General features: G+C 45.1%; 1 protein-coding gene across 1 annotated transcript; it reads left to right on the top strand.

Annotated features, from left to right (window-relative positions):
• The first annotated feature begins 19,986 nt into the window (after positions 1 to 19,986).
• Positions 19,987 to 21,894, top strand: LOC147738100 (uncharacterized). Its single transcript, XM_086925029.1, has one exon. The coding sequence runs from the start codon at positions 19,987 to 19,989 to the stop codon at positions 21,892 to 21,894; it is 1,908 nt and encodes a 635-aa protein (XP_086781155.1).
• Positions 21,895 to 22,391: the final 497 nt, after the last annotated feature.

Below are 22,391 nucleotides of genomic sequence, written 5' to 3'. Positions count from 1 at the left end.
AATTCAAATAAATGAATAAAATGCTTTAGGATGCTGAGCACTCTTAAATTAAGAAATGAAAGAAAGATAAACCAGGAATAGAGAGAAACAGACAAAGCAGTAAGAAAGAGAAAAAAAGAGTAAAATAAAGATAATAAAAACAAGAGAAATAGAAAGTACGAAAGAAAGAAACAAGGCTCCCCTTTATTATATTCAGTGGTGCTTGTAATACGGCGGCCAAGATATCCGTCATGTTTGTGTCTGAGTAACCCTGCCAGTAACTCGGCCAGCGAACTCAAATCAGGCTTTTGACACTTTGCAATGTTGCTGCTGTTAACTGTGTACCATTAGTTCCTCAGAAGTCATGGGCAAGAGACACCTGGTCGCCTGTAACATGCTTTTTATAATTACAAGGGTGTGACAACACCGCATAAACAACAAGTGCAGATTAAACCACAGGGTTCAATTAAACCCAAATACAAGATTAAACCTGTACTAAACCCACAAGACTCAGTATCTGATAGAGACTGCTAGCCGTAGATTCCTTAACGTAGAATTATCCCCAGGCGTAAGACTGGATCCGGAAAACTTTTTGCCACAGCATCCCTGCGTGCCGGGGAGACGGCATCACGCGACTCCGCCCAGGCGTCGTCCGCGTACGTGACGTAAGCGAGGTCACTTAAGTCCCACCCGGCGCGCCTACGTCAGTTTTTTCCTTTTCCGCGTGCAAATAATAAATAATCTTGTCATCTGGTGCTCGCCACCCTCCCTATTTTTTAATTCTAATTTTAATACTTTGTAACATATTATATTTGTATATCGATTTTACTTATACTTTTAATCTGGTCTCATGTAAAGCTTTATATAATCCTTTGGATCAACAGTTCAAAATTTTAGATTTTAGATTGTGTTTGTACTCTGCTTTTATGGTTGAAAACTGCCGAAATAAAGCTCTATTGACTTGATATCTTTTGGTGGAACACTGTGCGAATGCCTTTGGGCTTCAAGACATGCACGTCGTGTGGGCGTCTTATGTCGGCGACGGACCCTCACCTCATTTGAATGTGGTGTTAGGGGAAGATCACGGCACCACTGATTGTAAGGCATGTCAACTGTTGAAGCCGAAGTCACGGCGGGAGCGCCGGAAGCAACTACTCTCTGCAGTGTTTCTCAAGATTGGCTTCATCTCCTCGATCAGCCTCCGCAGATGGTTTCAGAAGCGGCCGTCCTCATCGGTGTCCTCATCCCTCTCCGATGTCGCACGTCGCTCCCCGGTGGGTAAGTGTTGCAGCTTGTCCCTGGGGGCTGGTGTTCGGCCTGCCGAGGGCATGGGTTCTTCGCGGGTGATGCGGCTCCGCGTGTCGTCCTCCTATCCACCGTTTCCCATTGAAGGGGCGTCGAGTGCCCAGATGGAGACCTATGCAGCGGCTTTGCAGGCCTCCCTGGCATCTCCTCCTTCCCCTTCTGGGACGTTGGTGGATCCCTTGCATTGCGCTGGACCCTCCGCGGTGCCCCGGCGCCGACTGGCTCGGCTCCAGGGTTGGAGGATGTGGTGCTGTAGGTGTGCAGCCCTTCGGGAGTCCCTCCTTCGGACCACGGTGCCTCTGCCTCGCCCCAAACTCCTGCGGGAGTCCCTGTGATGTCGCGGGAGGTCCGCGGGGCGTGGGTCGCATCCCCGAGCCCCGCTTGGCCCTCTAGACAGGCGACGGCCTTGTCCACGGCTGAGCTGACGCCGCTACGGCGCCAGCGCCTGCTTGCCCAGGAGGAGCCACAAGGGTCAGTAGACCCCCTCGTCCTGCTCTGGGTCGAGGCTGGACTGGGGCCCTTCGTCCCCCTCCGGGACCCTCTCGGCCCTCCACTCAGGCGGCTGCCTCAACGGAGGTTGAGTCGGAGGTTGTATCGGCCCTGGTGGTGCTGCATGGGTCGGCGGACTACCTACATCACATTCTGGGCCGAGGCTGGCAGAGGGCTTCAGGTCACTCCCCTGGTCCCTCGCGTCCCTCCACGCAGGCGGCTGCCTCGTCGGAGGTCGAGTCGGTGCCGTTCCGGCGCTGCCCCTTGGCCACTTCAGCTCCAGTCCCTGGCGCTGCGTGACTTGGGGGAGCCCTGTCCAGCGTCTCCTTCGGCGCCGGATGGTGATGACGTCCTGCCTCAGGCTGCACAGTCTACGGCGCCGGACAGGCTTCGAGTCACGGATTCGTCTTTGGACGCTCCCTCTTATCTGGAGGTTGGGTGCCTGCTGGTGTCATCCTGCTGCGTGGTGGCTTTTTCACCCACGTCATCAAAGGGCGGATCCCCGCCATTCTTGAGGCCGCGGTGTTTTCCGGAGGTGCAACAGGTCCCCCACTCTTCGGTTCCTCCTTCTAACTTCCAGGTCTGGCCTTTGCCCGCCCCGCTTGGCTTCGGGGACGGCCGCCTTAGTTTACAGCCGTCGCCCACGGAGGAGCTGCTTTCTCCACTGAAGGGCCCTATGGAGGCGGGTGCGGCCTTCGCTCATGCAGTGTCCACGGTTGTGGGTATTCTGCACATGGGTGACCCGGTTGCTCATTTCCCGGCAGACCATCTTTTGGAGGTTCTCCACCAGGGCTCTGGTGGGAGGGAGCTATTGCTACCCTTTGAGGGGTCGCTCCTTTCTTCCCTGATGGGGACCTGGGGGCATCCTGCCACAGGCGATCCGGTGCCCCAACACCTCCTGCACCGGCACCTTCCAGCGCCACGTGACCCGGCGTGTCTTTCCCTCTACCCCTCTGCCTCCAGTCCACTTTTGCAGACTGCTTTTCCCTCCTTTCCGCCACTGTTGTCTCCGCCGTCGCGGGAGGCCCACTGGCTGGACTCTTCGGGACACAACATGTTCGACTCGACCAGCGATGCTTTGCGGGCCTTTAACACCTTATGTGTGTTGGCTAGGGCCACCTCTTCTTTGTGGGACTCGGCTGAGTGCATGGGATCCGCTGCTTCACAGGAGACTGTTCAGGTCGACTTACGGCATCATGCGTTCGATGGCTGGGAGCTAGCAGCCTTTATTCTCTGCTGAACCCTGGACATCTCGTAGGTGCTGGGCCATGCCACGGCTACCTCGGTCGCCCTCCGTCGGCATGTTTGGCTTCGGGGCAGTGTGTTCCCAGAAAATGTTTGGGAGCGGCTGGTTGATCTTCCATTCGGTGGCACTCTGTTATTCCACCATCCAGAGGTTCTTGGCAGGGCTCCATCCTCCTCCTCCTCCTCCTCCTCCTCCTCCTCCTCCTCCTCCTCCTCCTCCTCCTCCTCCTTCTCCTTCTCCCCCTCAGTGACTGCTGAGTTGATCTGGTTCTTGGACCTTCTTTTGGGCAGGTTGCCCTGGCTGTGAGCTGTGTTTTATGGCCACTCGAGTCCTCCTTGCTGAGACTGTGGCTTTGTTGGCTGCTGGACGGCCCTTTGTTGACTGTGTGTGTTTTTGCTTGAGTTATCTGCACTGAATTGGCCCTGAGATTAGGCCTTCTGTTTTTCTCTTGGGCTGCTTGGAAAGCCTTCTGCAGGTTTTTTTTACCCCGTGGCTCTTTCGGTTTTTCCTCTGCTGCGGAAGTTTCTTCCAAAGAGGGATCCCATGTCTTGGGAATTAACATACCCTATGTGGGGTAGTAGTAGCTGTTATATAGCTTGCTCTCTACTAGGGAGTTATGGTCGCCTTCGGGCCTCTGCTCTCCATGGTGTTTATGTATGTTGCTGATGCTTCTTTAGGTCGTGTGCGCGAACCCCTCATAGTAGTGTGTCCGGGCATTTCCTCGCCTTCATGCTCCTGTCCTGGAGGCTGGGTGGGTTCTGTGTTTCTCCCTTTGTCAGGCGTAGCCTGCCCGGGCCTCCTGGGGCCCCAGGGTGTTCGTCCTGCTTCCGGCGGCTCATTACTGCCGGCGCAGCTCTGTCTGATCTGTTGCCTTCCGTCTATGGTGTGCTCGCCTTCTTTTTCCTCGTTTCCTTGGGCCCTCTAGGCTTTTCTTCTTCCTCTTCCTTGCCCTGGCATTGGATGGAAGCTCTGTTGCCTTGTAGGGGCGTGGGGTGCTTTGGCCTCCCTGGCCTTGTCCTTGGTTCCTCTGTTGAGAGTGAACAGGCTTTCTTCTTCTTTTTTCTTCTTCCCACACCCCTCTTGGGTTCAGTGGTGTTCTGCTTGTGGGGGGCTGGGAGGACGGGGCTCTTCGCCCTATCCATTGGACTAGTTCCCTGTGGGACCCTCTGTCATGTCCAGGCTGGTGGGGTCCTTCCGCAGACCCTCTTTTCCTGTGGGTATGGCTTGGGTATCTATTCTACGTTAAGGAATCTGCAGCTAGTAGTCTCTATCAGATGTGCGAGTTACTTACCTTTGGTAATGATGTATCTGGTAGAGACGATTCTAGCCGCAGATTCCTTCACTGCCCGCCCTTCCTCCCCGCTCTGCGAGGACCCTTTGGCTTGCCCTTCTGCACTCGCCTCCCGGTGGATGGCTATGATGAATGAGTGCATTCTTTCGCTCTCTCGCCAAGAATGCTTTGTTCCTTCCTCTTCCTTGGCAATGTGGAGACTAGGTCTATAGGTACTCCTGTGCCCCTCTGCTCTGGTTGCTCCAGGATTGAGGCTGGTTTTCTTTCGTCCCTCTTGTTCCTGAGGTTCCTGGCCCCTCTGCTATAGATACTATACTATATATAGATATAGATATAGATGCTATACTTCCTATAGATGGTTGAGATAGTTTCGGTCGGGGATTAGTTAGCAGCTGGTCCTCCAGTGGGGTTGCTTCAGGCAACGGCTCCCCTTCCCAGATGTGACCTTGCAGAGCGTGATCCACCTATAAATGTCAGAACCGTTTATAGTCACCTAATTTATACTTTTGTTGTAGGATCGTGAAGGACACAAGCGCCTGTCCCCTCTACACGTCGCCCGGCCGCTCTAAGCTAATCTATCCCCATTTTGTGAAGCCCTGAAATACTCCAGCTGCACTTAAGAGATCGCCATCATAGGGTGGAGTAATTTCAGTCAGCTTACCTTCTCAGCCTAAATACTTGGTAGCCTCTCTCCACACCCTTAACAATGTTTGGGTATGGGTGGGTAGGGTGCACTCATACTTTCTTTGATACAGCACCGGGGTGGGGTAACCTCGCTTGCCCATGGCCAATCTATCTACCCGGTAAGCAGGTTCCTCACAGTCCGCAAAAACCCAGTAGTTGACTGCCACCAGCTGCGGGGCCCAGTAATACTTGAGAATGCTCCGGACTGCCGGTGCACATTAATAAACTCCCCTCTGCAACTTACTCAGCGTGAAGTGCCACCATCCCACAACAGGAGCCGAAGTTCTCAGTCTACCTTTTGAAAGAAAATGTCCGGTGAGATCTTAAAGGACGTTTTTTGCACAATGTGCAGGAGATCCTGGAGGGTTATCACTTTAAATACGGCTACCCGGCCCAGTAAGGAGAGCCGGAGCGCCTGCCAATTTGGGGTATCCCTGCGACACCGGTCTAATTTCGGGAGCATGTTCCTGCCTGTGGCTCTCTTGTAATGAACACGCCCAAATAGTTTGTTTGAAATATATTTTTATTTTGTAGGTAAAGAATAGAACACAGGTCCAGATAGAGACAGCGTTAAGCCCACAACCCTATTTAGGGCCGGCAGCGTACTGTAAGAGAGCCTCCAAGAGTATGGAGAAGCAGTAGCAAAGTAGCTTGAAGACAGCATGTCGCCTACAACCCTTGCTGGGCCGGCCGTGTGACACATTATGTATAGCAATATTGGTCTATTGTGGGAAGTCGCAGGGCCCTTTAAAAACAACAACACTAAGAACACGGGCAAGAGGCCCATAAGAAGTGAGCAGTGATGAGTGGACAGAAAAGTGTCAGAAAGAGAAGAGGTAGTAGGTAAGAGAGATTACGCCCAAATATTTAAAGCCATGTAGTGCCACCCAAGCTGTGCACCTAGAGTGCAGCCGCAGGGTCCCTGCCTCCAGCAGGAATATTAAGGACTTCTTCCAATTGATCTTATATCTTGAATGGTCTCCAAATATGTGAAGAATTTGTAGGATTCGTTCACTCGAGAAGGCTGGTTGCGTGTCATATAACAAAACGTCAGAGTAGACCGAGATTCTCTCATCCAACTCCTGATCAACTGGAGTACCTCATATGAGAGGTCCTGGTGAACCCACGCACATGAGGGGCCACATACAAGAGCTTGACAGCAGCGCCACTGGGTTAGCAAAGGAATCCCCTGTTGCGTGTGGTACGCCATTAAGGTGTCAGAGATTTAAGCGCTTTCCCTGGTGTGGCATGAAGCCCGATTGATCAGGATGATCCACTGTTGCAATTACTGTCTGCAGGCAGACCGCCAGGGCCTACGCAAGGACCTTAGTCTCAAAATTAAGCAGGGAGTTAGGTCTATAAGACCCACACTCAGTTGCCGGTTTGTCCATTTTTGCGATGACCACCACCTCAGATGTTATTTGGTCCTCCGGGAGACACCCTTATTTTCAGGCAGTCTGAAACCGCCTCTGGAGGCACTCACTGATTTTATCCATCATGCATTTATATAATTCTAAGGGGAGCTCATCCGGCCCCGTCGCTGGTATTGTTTGCAAGGTTCCTATTGTCTTATTTATTTAGTCTACTGTCAGGTCTTGGTCTAGTGCATCTCGGTCCTCATTCGTTAGCATTGGCAGGGTCAGGTCTTTCAGGAAGTCTCTCCCGGTATATCCGTCCCTTGTTGTCAGTGTCCTCAAGGATCCAGTTCCGTCCTTTGTCTTGTCTCTCTAACCATGCAAGCAACTCATTGGCTTTATCACCCACATCATAGAGACAGGGCTGGGTAGCCAGCGCATGAGTGCCCGCTATTTTCCATTAGTGCTCTTAATGTGTGCTGCTTCAGTTGATGGTGTAATGGGAGAGAAACTGATTCCCCACTTGCCAAGCGTGCCTCCAGGAAAGCATATTCCCCGTCCTGAGCCTCGCACTTCAATTTACGTTCCTTCGGCATTCCCCCAATCAAGGCTTGTGTCTGGCCTCGAATCACTGTCTTAAATTCATCCTATAGCACGCAAGCTGATTCAACAGGCCGCCCGTTCTCCTTAAAATAGAGGTCTGCTCCATCTCTCATACGAGCTTTGAACTTCTTGTCTTATAAATATGTCAGATCAACCCTTGGGGGTAGGATGAAGTCCACAACCGGACCATCGAGTTGCACCTCCACCAGCGAATGGTCTGAGATTCCCCCTGCTATGTGTGTAGCGGCTCTAAAATCATCTTTATGGACAGTCTGGCTGAAAAGATAGTGCAGGCATGCCAGACTACCATGTGCTGCAGACAGGTGCATCCGGTTCTGATACCCCCTTACCCTCTAAGAGCATTTAGGAGTATCATGAATATAGTATAGGTGCAGTTCTGTCACTCCAGTCACCCCAATGCGTGTATGTTCTGTTGTAAGCATTTTACCCTTTCACAGGATGAGTCAGTCTTCTCTGGGTCTCTTTCCTGTTTCCCGGCACTTGAATGGCACGCCCAAACACTCGAGAGAGCAGTGACCCACCAGCAGGCTTTTGTGGAGTGCGTTTGTCCTGAAGGTAGTGCTGCATTCAGTAGGGCACCACTCTGTCTTTTCTTTGCAGTTGCCTGAAGATCAGCAGTCCCAAGGTAGCAGTCACACCTGGCCTGTTGGTAAGTGCAGCCCCTCTGGAGGCCCGACCATCAGCAATTGAGCCCACACTGTGGCCGGCTCAGACAGGGTGTTCAACACTGGGGTAGTTGTAGTCCCTCATGGGCCTCTGACACAGAGTAGTCAGGAATTCAGCCACTAAAAACCCAACTCAGGCTTTCCAGGAAGCCAGTAGATTCAGACCCTGTTGTGTTAGGAGTTTGGCAAATGCAGCCTTGAACGGCCCGGTTGGCAGAACACAATCGTCCAACTGGGCCTCAACAATCACGTTGTCGTAGAGTATTATTTTCTGCCTTGAACTATTGGGAGAGTCTTGAGGGTGGTGGTGGGGGGTGTCCCTTAGACTAGCGGTTTACTCTGTCGCACTCTCACATTGCATTTATCCTACGCACACCAACACCCTAAACACGCACATGATGTTAGCGCAAAGTTGGGCACAGGTATAGAAATGTAGAATTACATGTGTGTGTCAGTAGGACACCACTCCACTGACCATGATGCAAAGATCATATTAGGCTATGGATCCTTACAATAGGCTCCATTGCCACAACCGCTCTAGCTGTTAAACCCATGACAGTCCTCTGCCTTAAATAAGGGGACACTTGGTGTGACCCTCCAGGTCACAGGGCCTGTCCAAGACCTCTCATAGTCCCTTGTTAGAAGTTGCACAGTACTGGGGTGGCAGAAAAATCTCATGTAATTGTTGTTTTTTTACTTTGTGGTGGATTTACCCCAGTAACGTCCATTTACAAGTTTGACGCCATGGACTGGGCAGTTGCCACGAGGAACAGATTCTTCTGCCTGTCAAACCACATGCCATTCACTATTTCATAGTGTTTTTCTGCTTTTATTTACCACTTGTTTTAAGCAGGTGGTAGATATATGCATGTGGTTGGTTGGGGGAGATAGGTGAAGCAGGGAAGGGGAAAGCATTTTCTAACAGAGGGAGCAAGGTAAATTTTATTTGCATGATTAACAAAAATCGTACAATTACTGCATTCTTAAAGGAAACACACCAATTTAAATACAGACCAACAATTTTAAAATTTCAAGAAATCCAAATTAGTTTTCTTAAATAACATAAACACAATTTATAGACATTACATCAGATCGTCATCTTTCCAGGACTTAATATAAATTGTGTCAATTAATATTTCTGTAATTTATGTGTGATGTCATAAAAATAGTCCTAAATGTTGTCCTTAATTATCTTAGACTTCTAGATTTCCTGTGGGCAACTCTCAAGTATCCAACTTCTTTTTAACAAGTATTAAAAATTTAGTAAAATTGGCGTTCATTTTAATATTCGATGGTCTAAAAAAAACTACCATGGCATGTCTGCAGATACGAACACCTCTGCCAATGAAGCAGTTTTTCAAATATCGTTTTCTTTCCGCCATCATTACTGCACATACACAAACAAAATGCAAAATACTTTTGTCCTATAGGTTGCATTGTCGGCTTAGATGGTTTCAACCAGGGCACTAAATGTTTTAAGCCAGGTAAATTGCCGGATCGTCATTCATAAAGGTGTTTTTGGTTTGTAGAGACCATGGTATTTATAAATATGGTTGGACCTTAAGACTTGTATATTCCTGGACCAACATCCATGCGTGGGATCTCTTAATAAACAGTTCTTTGTCTTTTAAAAGTGACATTTTTAAAAATTTTTATTTTCAAAAACCTTTATTAAGGAATATCAACATGGCAGACACAATACACCGTGCAGAACCGCCGCGCGCGGTAGCAAGATAAATCACAATACAGACATTGAGTTGCAATTGGGTTACGTTTACAGCAATTCAGTAAACCAGGAATGTCAAAGTCACAGAACCACAGTCCAGGGCTACAGCCTCCCAAGGGGAAGCCCGCATAGAAGCACAATAACAGATGAAAGTCTAAAGCAGCAGGGGCGCTGATGGGAAGTAGTGGAGGTGGGAGCATCCACTAACCAACCCTGTCGGCCGCTGTGGACCCCGGCCCGGCGGGGAGCGCGGGAGAGGTAGCGGAGAGGAGCGGGAAAAGGAGATAGGCAACCAGGGGGGCCCAAATGTCGACAGGGTGGGACCTGGCAGGCATTAAATCCCAAAACTCAGAAAGGAGTCTGGCATCAAGAGACATCCTCCAACCAACTCTCGACCCTAGGAGCAGGCCGCCAACCCCAACACATGGCCACCCTACGTCTGGCAAGGACCAAAAGCATCTAAATCAAGCGGCGGGAAGCATCAGGGCAAAACTTAACAAAGCCAAGAATCCACAGGGGAGGGTCTGGGCGCACTGCAGTACCGGTGATGTCAGAGACGGTGGAGCACACCGCCTGCCAGAACTCAGAGACCTTGGGGCAGAGCCAAGCTAAATGGAGCAGCGCAACGCATACAAGTATCTCCAGGGGTGAGCCCGAACCGGTGGAGCCTCACTGGGGTGCGGTACAGTCTGTGCAAGTACTTGAAGTGGATCAGGCGGAGCCGGTAATTCGGGGACAACTTTTTGGTTTGATTACAACCAGTCGGCCTCCAAAATGTCAATTCCATGGGGTGGGTTGAGTCCAGGCGTAGATCCGAAAGTCAGGCGCACCCATCCCACCAGCAGACTTAGGGAGGGTGAGGATATCGTAGGCCACCCTGGGTTGTTCACCTGCCCAAATAAGCAAAATGGCTAGAGAGCGAAGTTTGCGAAAGAAATGAGAGGTGAGGGGGATAGGTATGTTCAAGAAGAGATAGAGGAATTTAGGCAGGACCACCATTTTTGCTATGGCGATACGGCCAGCCAAGGATAGCCGCAGTCGGCCCACGAAGGGATCCTCGATTCAAGGCAATCAACAGCCCGCCTTAAGTTCTACCTCCACAATTCATCCAAATCCCTACTTAACCAGATGCCCAAATAGCGCGTGGGCCCGGATGCCCACACGAATGGAAAGTCCGGTGTGAAGGGAACAGTAGCATCAGTCAGGGGAAATAGGACCGACTTACTCCAGTTCATCTGGATGCCCGAAAGCCCGCCAAAATTTATGATTTCCCGAACCAGGGGGCTAAGATTTTCCTGGGGGTGGCGGACATATAGAGTGACGTCATCCGCATACATTGAGACCAGGAGAGAGTGGGAAGGGAAACCAATACCCCTGTGTGTATGGTGTTGCCGTAGCCTGGCAGCCAGGGACTCCATGGCGATGGCAAAAAGCATGGGCGATAACGGACACCCCTGGCGAGTGCCGCAGGCAATGTTGATCGGGTCAGATACCTGACCATTAATGAGGAGACGTGCGGAGGGACTGGTGTAAAGGAGTTTGATATTACGCAGAAAGTGAGCGCCGAAACCCATACGCGGTAGAATGTTGAACAGGAATGGCCACCCCAAGATATCGAACGCCTTGGTGGCGTCGAGTAGTGCGGCCACTGCCAGCAAGTTAGAGTTAGTTTGATGCAGGACAGAGAAAATGGTGCGAAGATTATGTGAGGTTGCCCTGCGGGTATGAAGCCAGATTGATCAGGGAGATTTGGCGAAGATTTAATTATCTATGTTTATTAGGGAAAGAGGACGGTAGGAGTCATGACGGTTGGCAGGCTTGTTAGGGTTAAGGAGCAAATTTATCAATGCTTCATGCAGGGACTGCTGGAATAGCCCGGTGTCGAAAGACTCATTATACATGGCCGCCAGATGCGGTTCCAGGATGTCAGCAAACGATTTGTAGAATGAGGCAAGCAGGCCATCCAAGCCAGGGGCCTTGTCGCTAGGTAAGCTGTTGATGTCTGCCAATATTTCTTCCCTGGAGACTGGCTCTTCAAGAAATATTCTATGGTAGTCTTCGAGCCAGACGAGGGCGAAGGACTCAAAATATTGGTCGAACTCCTCCAGTGGCAAGGGAGTGCCGGCACAATAAAGGTGAGAGTAAAAGTCGAGAAAACGGGATTTAATATCTACCTCAGAGGTGGTCCTGTTCAGGCTCTATCACTGAGAGCAGGTATATAGGAGGCAGCGCGCGGTGGACTTAGGAGGTTAGCAAGGGTACGTCCCGGGCTGTCACCCTCCCCAAAGCTGCGCGCTCGACCCTCTCTACCAAGGAAGGACAGTTTACAGCCGGCTTCATCCGAGAATTCGGTATGCTTTTGGCAAAGCAGCGCCAGCGTCTCAGGGCTGGAGCACGCCGCCTGGGCGGCATCAAGCCACGAGTATTTCACTTCCATATAAGGCTCGGGAGCAATTTCGCTTTTATTACTTTTATTAATGGGGTAAAAGTTGGGCCTCCCAAGAAGCTATAAAGTAGGCGAAAAGCCCCTTGTAGACTTTTGGCTCTTTTCTTCATCTCCATTTTATGGTATGAAAAAGATCCTTTCACGTCAAACAGTATCCCAAGATATTTATAACATTGAACTCTTTCTAGCTCTCGCTTTTGGTGGTACCATTTGTATTGACTGCCCTTCCGATTCTTGGTACTGACTTCCATTACTTTTGTTTTTGTTTTCGTTTATTGTCATTTTGTTCTCAATTGAATACATTGATGTTTTGTTTATTTATCGCTGCTGTACTATCCTTGTTTGGCTTAGCAGGACGACGTCATCAGAGTATAATAAGTTTGATATTTGTTTCTCAGCCAGCTTTGGTGAGTCTGCTAACTCATTTTTCATTGCAAGAGTAAAGTCTGATAAAAATAGATTAAATAAATATGGAGCTAAAACACACCCTTGCTTTAGGCCGTGAGTTTTTAAAATTTTCCTCTAAAGCTTTGAGCCATTCCCTAGCCGGACTCTTGTCCAGGTGTCAGTATATAACAATTGTATTGCATTTAAAAGGCTGGAGCTAGTGCCATAACAATCCAGTTTCCTCCATAAAATCTGCCTATTTACGCAGTCAAAGCAGCTTTAACATCAACTAAACATAAATATAATGGCTGTTCTTTTGTTTTATATTTTTCCTTTAAAATTCCCAGTGTTAACACATTTGTTGTTGTACCTTGACCGTGTACAAAACCTGATTGGTTCGGTGGAATTAAATGGTTTTCATTAGCCCAATCAATTAACTCCTTAAGTAGAACCGATGCAACTAATTTAGCTTCAATATCTTGGAGCGTAATTAATCTGTAATTGGATGGGAGGGACCAGTCCCAACTTTTATATATAGGAGAAATGATAGATCCCTTCCACACCTCGGGGACGGTTCTTGATTGGAGAGCATGATTAAATACTGGTGTTCAATAGCTCAACCAATATGAGGCTTTCTCCTTATACAACACAGCGGGAATCCCATATGGGCCGGGGGCAACATTGGATCTCTGATTCTTTATTAATTTACATACTTGATTTTCTGTTATCTCTGTTCAGTTATTATTCTTTTCTCCTCCTATTCCATTTATAGCCCAATCAGTAGAATTCACAGCCATGTTAGGAGTAGTATTCAAATGCATATCTATGAACGATACCCATTCAGATTCAGTTACTGTTGATGAAGTAGATTTCCTACTAGATCTACTCAGTTTGTTTAATACAATCCAGAAGCCTCTTGACTTACTCCTTTTGCAAGCATATAGAGCTTTTGCCCACAACTATTGCTTTTCTTGCATTTTGTCTTTCCAGACCATTTTCCTTACTCCTCTATTTATCTTTTTAAGTTTTACTCTGTAAATTAAATTAACTTCGAACTTTTTTTTACCAATCTCAGGATTCTGTTACATCCTTTTTTTAATTGATGGCTTTCACGAAATTTTCACCAATGAACATGCTGTGTTTTTTCCTCTACTGACCTTTATTAGCATATTATTGAGATTGACTGGTAATTAATTGCTTTGTGAAGAGAGACCATTTTTCGACAGCATTCGAATAATATCCTTCGAAGTGAAAATCAACAATTGCCTGCGCAGTGTTTGTAATAGAATCTTTGGTGTTATCTGACCAATATAGTTTCTTATAATTTACTTTCATTATTTCTCCCTGAAGTGTCGTATAGTTTTTAAATCTTAGGCCATTTAGGTTTAACTCCATTATTTGTTGATCGTGGTCGCTTATATCTATTCCCTCTATTTGATAAGACAAAATGCTATGAAATAGATTCAACAATGCTATGGTATAATCTATTCTAGACCTATGATACCCTGCTTGAAAAGTCCATGCTGATGGCGAATCTTGGGGAAATCGCTCATTTAGCACCCTTAGACCTATGGTTTCTAATTCTTTTACAAGAGTCTTGCCAATTTTTTCATTCTTTTGTTCCCTCATACCCATTGTTGATGAAAAACTTGGAATTGACCCTAAGTAATTTTGCCATTGTATTTCAACATCTCTATCGTAAGAACATAGCATATTCATGTTATAATCCCCGGTAATAATAATCTCAGTTTGGGTGTCATTGTCCAGTTGCTGCAATATCATAATTATCAAATTGGTCGCCATTGTTCTTTGTAATTATATACGTGATTACTACAAGAGATTTAATTATATTTTGTTCCTTGTATCGTATTTTGGCAATTAGATCATCCTTTTGACTTGGGACGTCCATTTCACTTTCCATTTTTAGCTCAGTTGATATAAAAATAGCCAAACCCCCACAAGGTCTGCCATAGTTACTTGTTCTCTTAGCTAATGAGTAATAACCATATACCCTTCCAATCTAAAAGAAACTAAAGCCCAAGTGTCTTGTAAACAAATGATTTGAAAACAGCACAAAGTAGCTAATTGGTTATTCTGAATCTTTGCTTGAATGCCATTTATATTCCACAAACATAATCTGACCCTTTCATTCATAATTCTTGGCCCCCTTAAAGGAACTTCAGATTGTAGATGTCATTCCTGCCAGACATTATGGAGAGCTGCTGTTAGCCAACCTAATTTAACAGTGTCAAATAATAATTCTCCTATTTATTTTCTCTCATTATTTTAAAAGATGCCCGTTGGTCATACCTATGTTTGTTTTAAATATTGAGTGTTTCTTATTATTCTCGGTTCTCATTTTGTTATGATTTTGTAATTTTGTTGAAACAAAAGGGCTGGGATCGAAAGGTTTCAGGAGAGTTATTTTTGTTCCCCAGTCCTGAAAGAGATTATGTTCTTGCATAATAGGGCTGGCGGCAGTAGAAGATGTCCAAATTACTAATGTCGATTCTCGATTATTATTCTTGATTATGAGGAATTGAATTGATTCTATGTCGGTACATTTAATTTTCTTTAATGAGGGTACTGCATTACACAATTTTAATATGTTCCCAAGAGTCAAGATATCATTATTACCCCTAGATTTATACTCCGGCGTAAGAATTACCTGCACCACTCCTTCTTTTTGATCTGGGTTCTTTAATTTAATTTGTTGCAGGCTTTTTTCACCTTGAGCATGTTCAATTAACCTTCCATTATGAATTCTAACAGTTTGAGACTATGATTGTCGATGTTTATGTAACTGCTTCGTTTCGGTCCCCAGATCTTGTGGTAATTTAATATCCTTCCAGGTTTTTTACAAATCTCTATTTGTTTCATCCTCTCTTATACTCTCACTCTTTGCTCTATTTGTTTCCAATTGTGATGGCTTATTTTCCACCTGTTTATTACTTTCCTCCTCTTGCAGCATTTCTAAAGACTGAATTTTCCCATTCTCTATCATTTCCATACTATCAGCTTGCTTGTTTAAGCATTTATTTTTAATAACTGCTTGTACCTCTGATGGATCCTTAATAAATAGAGGGTAAAAGGGTTTTGTTGGTAACATTTGTTTACCCTCACCGTCACAATATGATATTTGGTCATGGTTGTTTCCAGTGTTCAATCTCATTATATCTGATGCATTTGTATTTTTTATACTTTTAGAAGTTTTATTTCTTGATTTCTGTTTTTTTTTCCTCTGTCTTTTTGATAGATGAACTTCTGGAGCTGCGTCTGTCAATGTTGATTGTGTCGAGCATAGGTTTATCACTTCTTGATCTTTTGTTTTATCATCTATTTTTTCTTTAACAACAACAGTATTGTCTTTACACTTTATTGTATCTTTGGAGGGGCAGTCGGTCTTGATGGGTTGAATTCCCACATTAGGAAAATTCCCTTTTACATTGTCAATTATTGTTTTTAAAATATCCGGAATGGTAGCAAGTTTGTTAATTAGTGGGGCACAACTACACTCTGCATACGTAGATATTGACTGAGATTGTGCCCTTACTATTAGATTATTTTGCGTTGTTATCTTCTGCTCAATTCCGGTAACAGAGGATACTATAGCGCTCAAGAGATCTATTTGGACCTCGATTTTGTTGGACTGATATGTTAAAGCTTCCAGAGTTAATTGCGAGGTTTTGAAGAATAAATCCCAAATTGCTCCCGCGTTCCCACTTCCAGGTACCTGAGTACCTGGGCTATGATGTTGCCCATTTATGAATGATAGGTCCTTATACTCCTCTTTATGTGGTCCTTGAAAATCATGTCCCTCGTTCCAAGAATTAATGAATTGTGGACTACTATTCAAAGCGTCTTTTTGATATGGAGTACTCCAACGAGGCAGAGTTTCTGGATTGCTGTGTATTCATCCTTATTAATTTGAGATCCGTTATTTTGATTAAATTTCGGCTGGTCCAGTTTTTTGAACGGAATTTATTTTAGACAGAGTAAGATCCGATTTCAGTGGGGTATTGGCTTCCCTTATGATTTTCACCCCACCATTTAGTTCATTTGGAGCTTCGTGCTCTGGTTGATTTATTTGGCCCAAATTAGACGGTTCCCCTATACCGTTAGCTCTTCTATTGGCGTTGGCTGCTTAGTTGGTAGTAATTGCTGAGTATCTCACATTGTTAGATTTGTGCATTTTGGGTCCTCTTGTTGTGAACGAACAGTAAGTGGAATAGTTAACATCTCTAGGTCCGTTATTTGGCCCTAGTGGTTGACTTGGTCCTTAGTTGAATTTGACATTCATTTGACTTCAGTTTCAGACTCAGGGTGGCCTGGTTCACTTACTCCTTGCTTAGGGAATATAATATTTGTTCTACTCAGTGGTTTAATTGGAGTTTGAAGATCACATGGGTCAGTTAGCAATGTTAGCATAGCACCAGTTGGATCTTTCATAAAATCAAACTTTGACGGCGACTTTCCCAGTTTCCCAAATGTATGGACCTTAGATGATTTAGAGGACTGTATGTCACCTGCCTTTTTTATTTTAAACGTATCTAATATTAGTGTTTGTTGTATTTTTCTTTTCCTTTTGATAGGAGGGAAAGGTGGCCGCTCCTTTCCTGACCTCATAATACACCCTCTAAGGCGAAGAAGCCTTGCTTCTTTCAGAGAATCAAACGAGCCAGTGACAAGACCAAAGGGTGCTTTAGTAGGACAAAAACACCTCCAAGGGAAAACACCCCCAAGGCACACCTCAGTACAGAATCCACTGGTACTGCTGGTTACTTATTTAATTAATTAATTAATCGATTGATTAATATCCGGGCTCCTGGTAGGAGTGTAGTGTAGGCATGCAGAGTAATTCAGGGTTTGAGGGGTGCTTCAACAGGGTCAAAGTCTATTGTCACTTTCCCCGTTGAATAATTTCTCAGATTTTGTATTAGAAACTTATTACAGACTCCAACGGCTCAACGACTTACGGACTGATCAACTTTAACTATTTGCCATATGCCACACACCTCTTGCCACTTGTCACTCACCACTCACTGTTCATTGCTTGTTCGTTGCTATTCATCGCTGTCAAGAGTACAAGGGAGAATGCTGGCAATCATTGAGGAGCAAGTGCGGGATCCAGAGCCAGTCCCACTACAGACAGCAAATGTAGGCACTTCACTCCACTCCTCAGCTCAGTTCTGCTCTGCTCAATGCTTAGTAAATACGTAAAATCAGGCGGCAGGCCAAGGCTCCTCTGGGCCCTCTGTGCTCCTCTGTGCCCTGCAGCAGCCGCCGAACCAGCAGCACCGCAGGCCAAGGCTACTTTGACCCCTGCAGTGGCTGCCGCACCAGCAGCACCAGCAGTGCCTTAGCACTGCAGGGCTGGCAGCGGCCGTTCCTGCCCCCAAAGCAGACCCATCGAACTTAAAGCACCCGTATAACAGGACGCGGGAGAAGCGGGAGAAACCTTCGGAAGCGGGAACCGGTCACAAAACAAACCCTGGCAGTCGTCCCAGGCTCCGCTCTGCTTGCTCGTCAACTCCTCTTCGGCTCGACTCCTCGGCTCTAATCGACACGCTCTGCACTCAATGCCGAATCACAGGCCGACAACGACTGTGAACACCAACAGAGGGAAGAATTGTGGTTTTCCCCCAGTTAGTAAAGAAAGTAGCATAAGTCTTGGCTGCTTCTGCTGCACCCCCAGAGTCTTATGCGTCTTTTCAGTCTAATTTTTCTGGAAAATAATTGTGTCCTGATTTTCTGCACCCAGTAAATCCAGGTGCAGAAAAACCTAACAACTAATAATCAGGTGAATAAAATGAACACTTGAAAGTGCGCCTTAATTTCATTGCCCTTGATTCATACTCTGGACCATAGTTGAGGGATAGGTCTAGGCATAGTCCTCGCAGCACACAATAGATTTGCTTGAGGCAGAGGCCAAAACTCAAAAGTCAGGATAGCAGATACAAGTAGGTGGTAACTCAGGGCAGGGGAGAATGCCTGTTGTCCGTGGCGGAGCCATTCCCGTCCCAGAAATCTACATTACAAATTAATTAATAGTGTATATTTTTTTAATATCAGTTTGGTGCCAGTCCATATGACTTTAATATCTGCCTTTGGGATTCTATGTTACAACTCCACAGGGTACATGTATCCTTTGTGAGCTTAATAAAATGCTGAAAATTCTACAAATCCTCACTCCTACATCCAAGTACTCTCTTGCTACCATTCTACACTCTGCTCTGTCTGAAGAACAGCTCAACATTTTCAAAATTCTGCCTTGATTTGGCTTGTAAATTATATTTTTGGAAATGTACATGTATTAACTATTTAATTTTAATACTATAGGTGATTGAAATTACGGACGAAGAACGCAAGATTTAGCACTAAGCAACTGAATGTCAGTGCCATAAGAAGGATTATTTTGAAAAATTGAAGGACATCAAGCATTCTACGTTTAAACAATTTCCAAAAATCTAAGTGTGGCGAGGAAAGTACTATACCTGTAAGTGAAGTCTCTAATTTTGCATTTCATTAACCCAGAGCAAAGCCATATCTGTGCACAAGGCATCAGAAATAATGTAGAAAGAACGCTTCACCATCCTCATCTGAAATATTATCAGAAAGACAAATTGCCTCAGCATGACAGAATAACGTTCATCTAAAGCATCATGTAATTCTAGAGAGGAAGCACACACTGCATAAAAGAAAGTTACAATAAAAGGATTCTTCTGGATACCATCAATGAAAAGACACTGAAAGAAGACTCCGAAGCTGGCACGTTAACAGCCAAAAGATTGGAAAATCACCTTTGTTCAACAACCGTTTTTAACCAGTTACGCAAGTTTGAGACTATCTGCCTCAGGATATAACACCTCGACCCACTCTGCTCACTTGCAAAAACCTTAAAAATTCACCACTTTATTGTGTTCATGACCATCTCAGATTGTTTCCTTTTTATTGTGTACTGTTCTGTAATTCTATGTAAATCGCCTCAACATTATCTGTTGTGTAGGAGTGATATGTAAAACTGTTAAATATATAAATGGATTAAAGGAGCACCGTTGCGCTATAGCTAATGTAAATAAATCCTCGTCTTTAGAACTACAAACTTTAACCTTACCCCAAACATAGAAAGGGTAAAAGGAACTGATGTTCTGCAACTAATGATCCACAATAGTACTCTGCACGTTCTAACGCCCTCAGTTACTGCCATTACACCAGTGCAAAAAGGTACTTATCAGTTTAATCATTAAATATCAGACTAACACCTTATTTCTGCATTGCTAAGAACCTATACAAATAGATTTGAGAAAAACTTCAGTCACAAAATAAGTTGCTGCCGGAGAGGCTATTACCTAAACACTATTATCTGCTAGAAAAATTTCAACAGGTGTTACAGGGCTGCTTCCAGACATATTCTGCTCAATTCAAGTGTTAAGAAAATTACACACAATTTCTTTTATGGATAAATGCTGAACATTATCTAAACAAGCCCGACTCTAAAATCAGGTTCACTCTTACCGTGGCATATAAGCAAGAGAAAACTAAACGTAGAGATATTAACTCTAGGAATACACCTTATAAAAACACAGACTGTGAAAACAAATTCAGTGTTCAAACTCGCCTCAATCGAGGCAAAATAACCGAAGTTGGGGAAAAAAGTTACCTGTGCCAAAAAAGATACAGCCATAAATCTTATCTCACTGAATTTGACAGAATGCACACTGGGGAAAACCACTCTCAGTGCAATGTATGCCAAAAAAGTTTCAGGCGTAAATCTTATCTTACTGAGCATATGAGAATCCACACTGGGGGAAACCACTCTCCGTGCAAAGTATGCCAAAAAAGTTTCAGCCGTAAATCTTATCTCACTGAGCATATGAGAATCCACACTGGGGAAAAACCTTATCAGTGCTCTGAATGCCAGAAAAGGTTTAGTATCAAACCGAGTCTATATCGACATGCATTAACCCATTCTGTGGAAAAACTTTACCAGTGCGCTGAATGCCAAAAAAGTTTCAACCGTAAATCTTATTTCACTGAACATATGAGAATCCACTCTGGGGAAAACCCTTATCAGTGCTCTGAATGCCAGGAAAGGTTTTGTAACAAACAAAGTCTTTCTCGACATGTAATAACCCACTCTGGTGAAAAACCTTACCAGTGCTCTGAATGCCAGAAATGCTTCAGTGACAAAAACAATCTCAGTCGGCATAGAAGAACCCACACTGGGGATAAACCTTATCAGTGCACGGAGTGCCAGAAATGTTTCATTGACAAAAACAGTCTCACTCGGCATAGAAGAACCCACACTGGGGATAAACCTTTTCAGTGCTCTGAATGCCAGAAATGTTTCATTGAAAAAAGCAAACTTACTGAACATACAAGAATCCACTCTGGGGAAAACCCTTATCAGTGCTCTGAATGCCCAAAGCATTTCAATCGTAAATTACTTCTAACTGCACATTTGAGATTCCACACTGGGGAAAAACCTTATCAGTGCTCTGAATGCCAGGAAAGGTTTTGTAACAAACAAAGTCTTTCTCGACATGCAATAACCCATTCTGTGGAACACCCTTATCAGTGCTCTGAATGCCAGAAATGTTTCAGTATAAAAAGTAGTCTCACACGGCACATAAGAATCCACACTGGGGAAAAACGTTATCAGTGCACTGAATGTCACAAATGTTTCAGTGAAAGAAGCTGGCTCACTCGGCATATAAGAACCCACACTGGGGAAAAACCATATCAGTGCTCTGAATGCCCAAAAGATTTCAAACTTAAATCACTTCTAACTGCACATGTGAGATTCCACACTGGGGAAAAACCTTATCAGTGCTCTGAATGCCAGAAATGTTTCAGTGAAAAAAGCCATCTCATGCAGCATATAAAAACCCACACTGGGGAAAAACCTTATCAGTGCTCTGAATGCCAGAAATGTTTCAATGAAAAAAGCCATCTCACGCAGCATATAAAAACCCACACTGGGGAAAACCCTTATCAGTGCTCTGAATGCCAGAAATATTTCCAAGACAAAAGAAGTCTTTCTCAACATACAATAACCCACACGGGGGAAAAACCTTATCAGTGCTCTGAATGCCCAAAATATTTCAAACTTAAATCACTTCTAACTGCACATGTGAGATTCCACACTGGGGAAAAACCTTATCAGTGCTCTGAATGCCAGAAATGTTTCAGTGACAAAAAAAGACTCACTAAACATACAAGGACCCACACTTGGGTAAAACGTTATCAGTGCACTGAATGCGACAAATGTTTCAGTGAAAAAAGCAGTCTCACTCAGCATATAAGAACCCACACTGGGGAAAAACCTTATCAGTGCTCTGAATGCCAGAAATGTTTCAGTGACAAAAAAAGACTCACTAAACATACAAGGACCCACACTTGGGTAAAACGTTATGAGTGCACTGAATGCGACAAATGTTTCAGTGAAAAAAGCAGTCTCACTCAGCATATAAGAATCCACACTGGGGAAAAACCATATCAGTGCTCCGAATGCCAAAAATGTTTCAGCCAAAAATCTCATCTCACTGAACATGTGAGAATCCACACTGGTGAAAAAAAATATCAGTGCTCTAAATGTCAGAAAAGATTCAGAGGTAGAGATGGTTACAAGCGCCATAAGAAAACACACTGTCAAAATAATTCAGTGCTCCGAATGCCAGAAAAGCTTCAATTTTAAACTCAATCTCACTCTACATGAGCAGACGCACCCAGGGGAAAAACATCACCAATGCTGTGAAAGCCAGAAATTCCTGTTTGATAGGCACAGCCTCACTAACCATAAGCGACTCCATACTGTTGAAAAACCTTATGAGTTCTCTGAATGCTAGAAAATCTGCAGAGAAAAACGATATCTCACCATGAGAAACTCCACCCTGGAGAAAGTCCTTATGCCATAAAAGCTTGTATCTGAAAGACAGAGTTATGCTTCATGAGAGATCCCACTCTGGGGAAAAACCTTATGAGTGCTCGAAATGCAAGCAAAGTTTTGGTTACAAATTACTTCTCACTTGACATGAGCGAACTCACACGGGAGAAAAAAGCCTTATGTGTGTTCTGAATGTCAGATAAGGTTTAATCACGAATACAATGTCACTTCACATGAGAGAATTCACACTGGTCTAAAGCCTTAAACAGGAGGGGAAAGCCAGAACGTAATACTCAGAAAGGAGATCT

The sequence above is a fragment of the Lissotriton vulgaris genome, chromosome 1_1 (assembly GCF_964263255.1).
Source record: "Lissotriton vulgaris chromosome 1_1, aLisVul1.2, whole genome shotgun sequence".
NCBI classification, from domain to species: domain Eukaryota; kingdom Metazoa; phylum Chordata; class Amphibia; order Caudata; family Salamandridae; genus Lissotriton; species Lissotriton vulgaris.
Note: the sequence above shows the minus strand (reverse complement) of the source record. Positions and strands in the feature narration are given on the sequence as shown.

Excerpts from the sequence above, each read along its gene's own strand:
- LOC147738100 (XM_086925029.1), top strand. The coding sequence starts at position 19,987 with ATGAGAATCCACACTGGGGGAAACCACTCTCCGTGCAAAGTATGCCAA.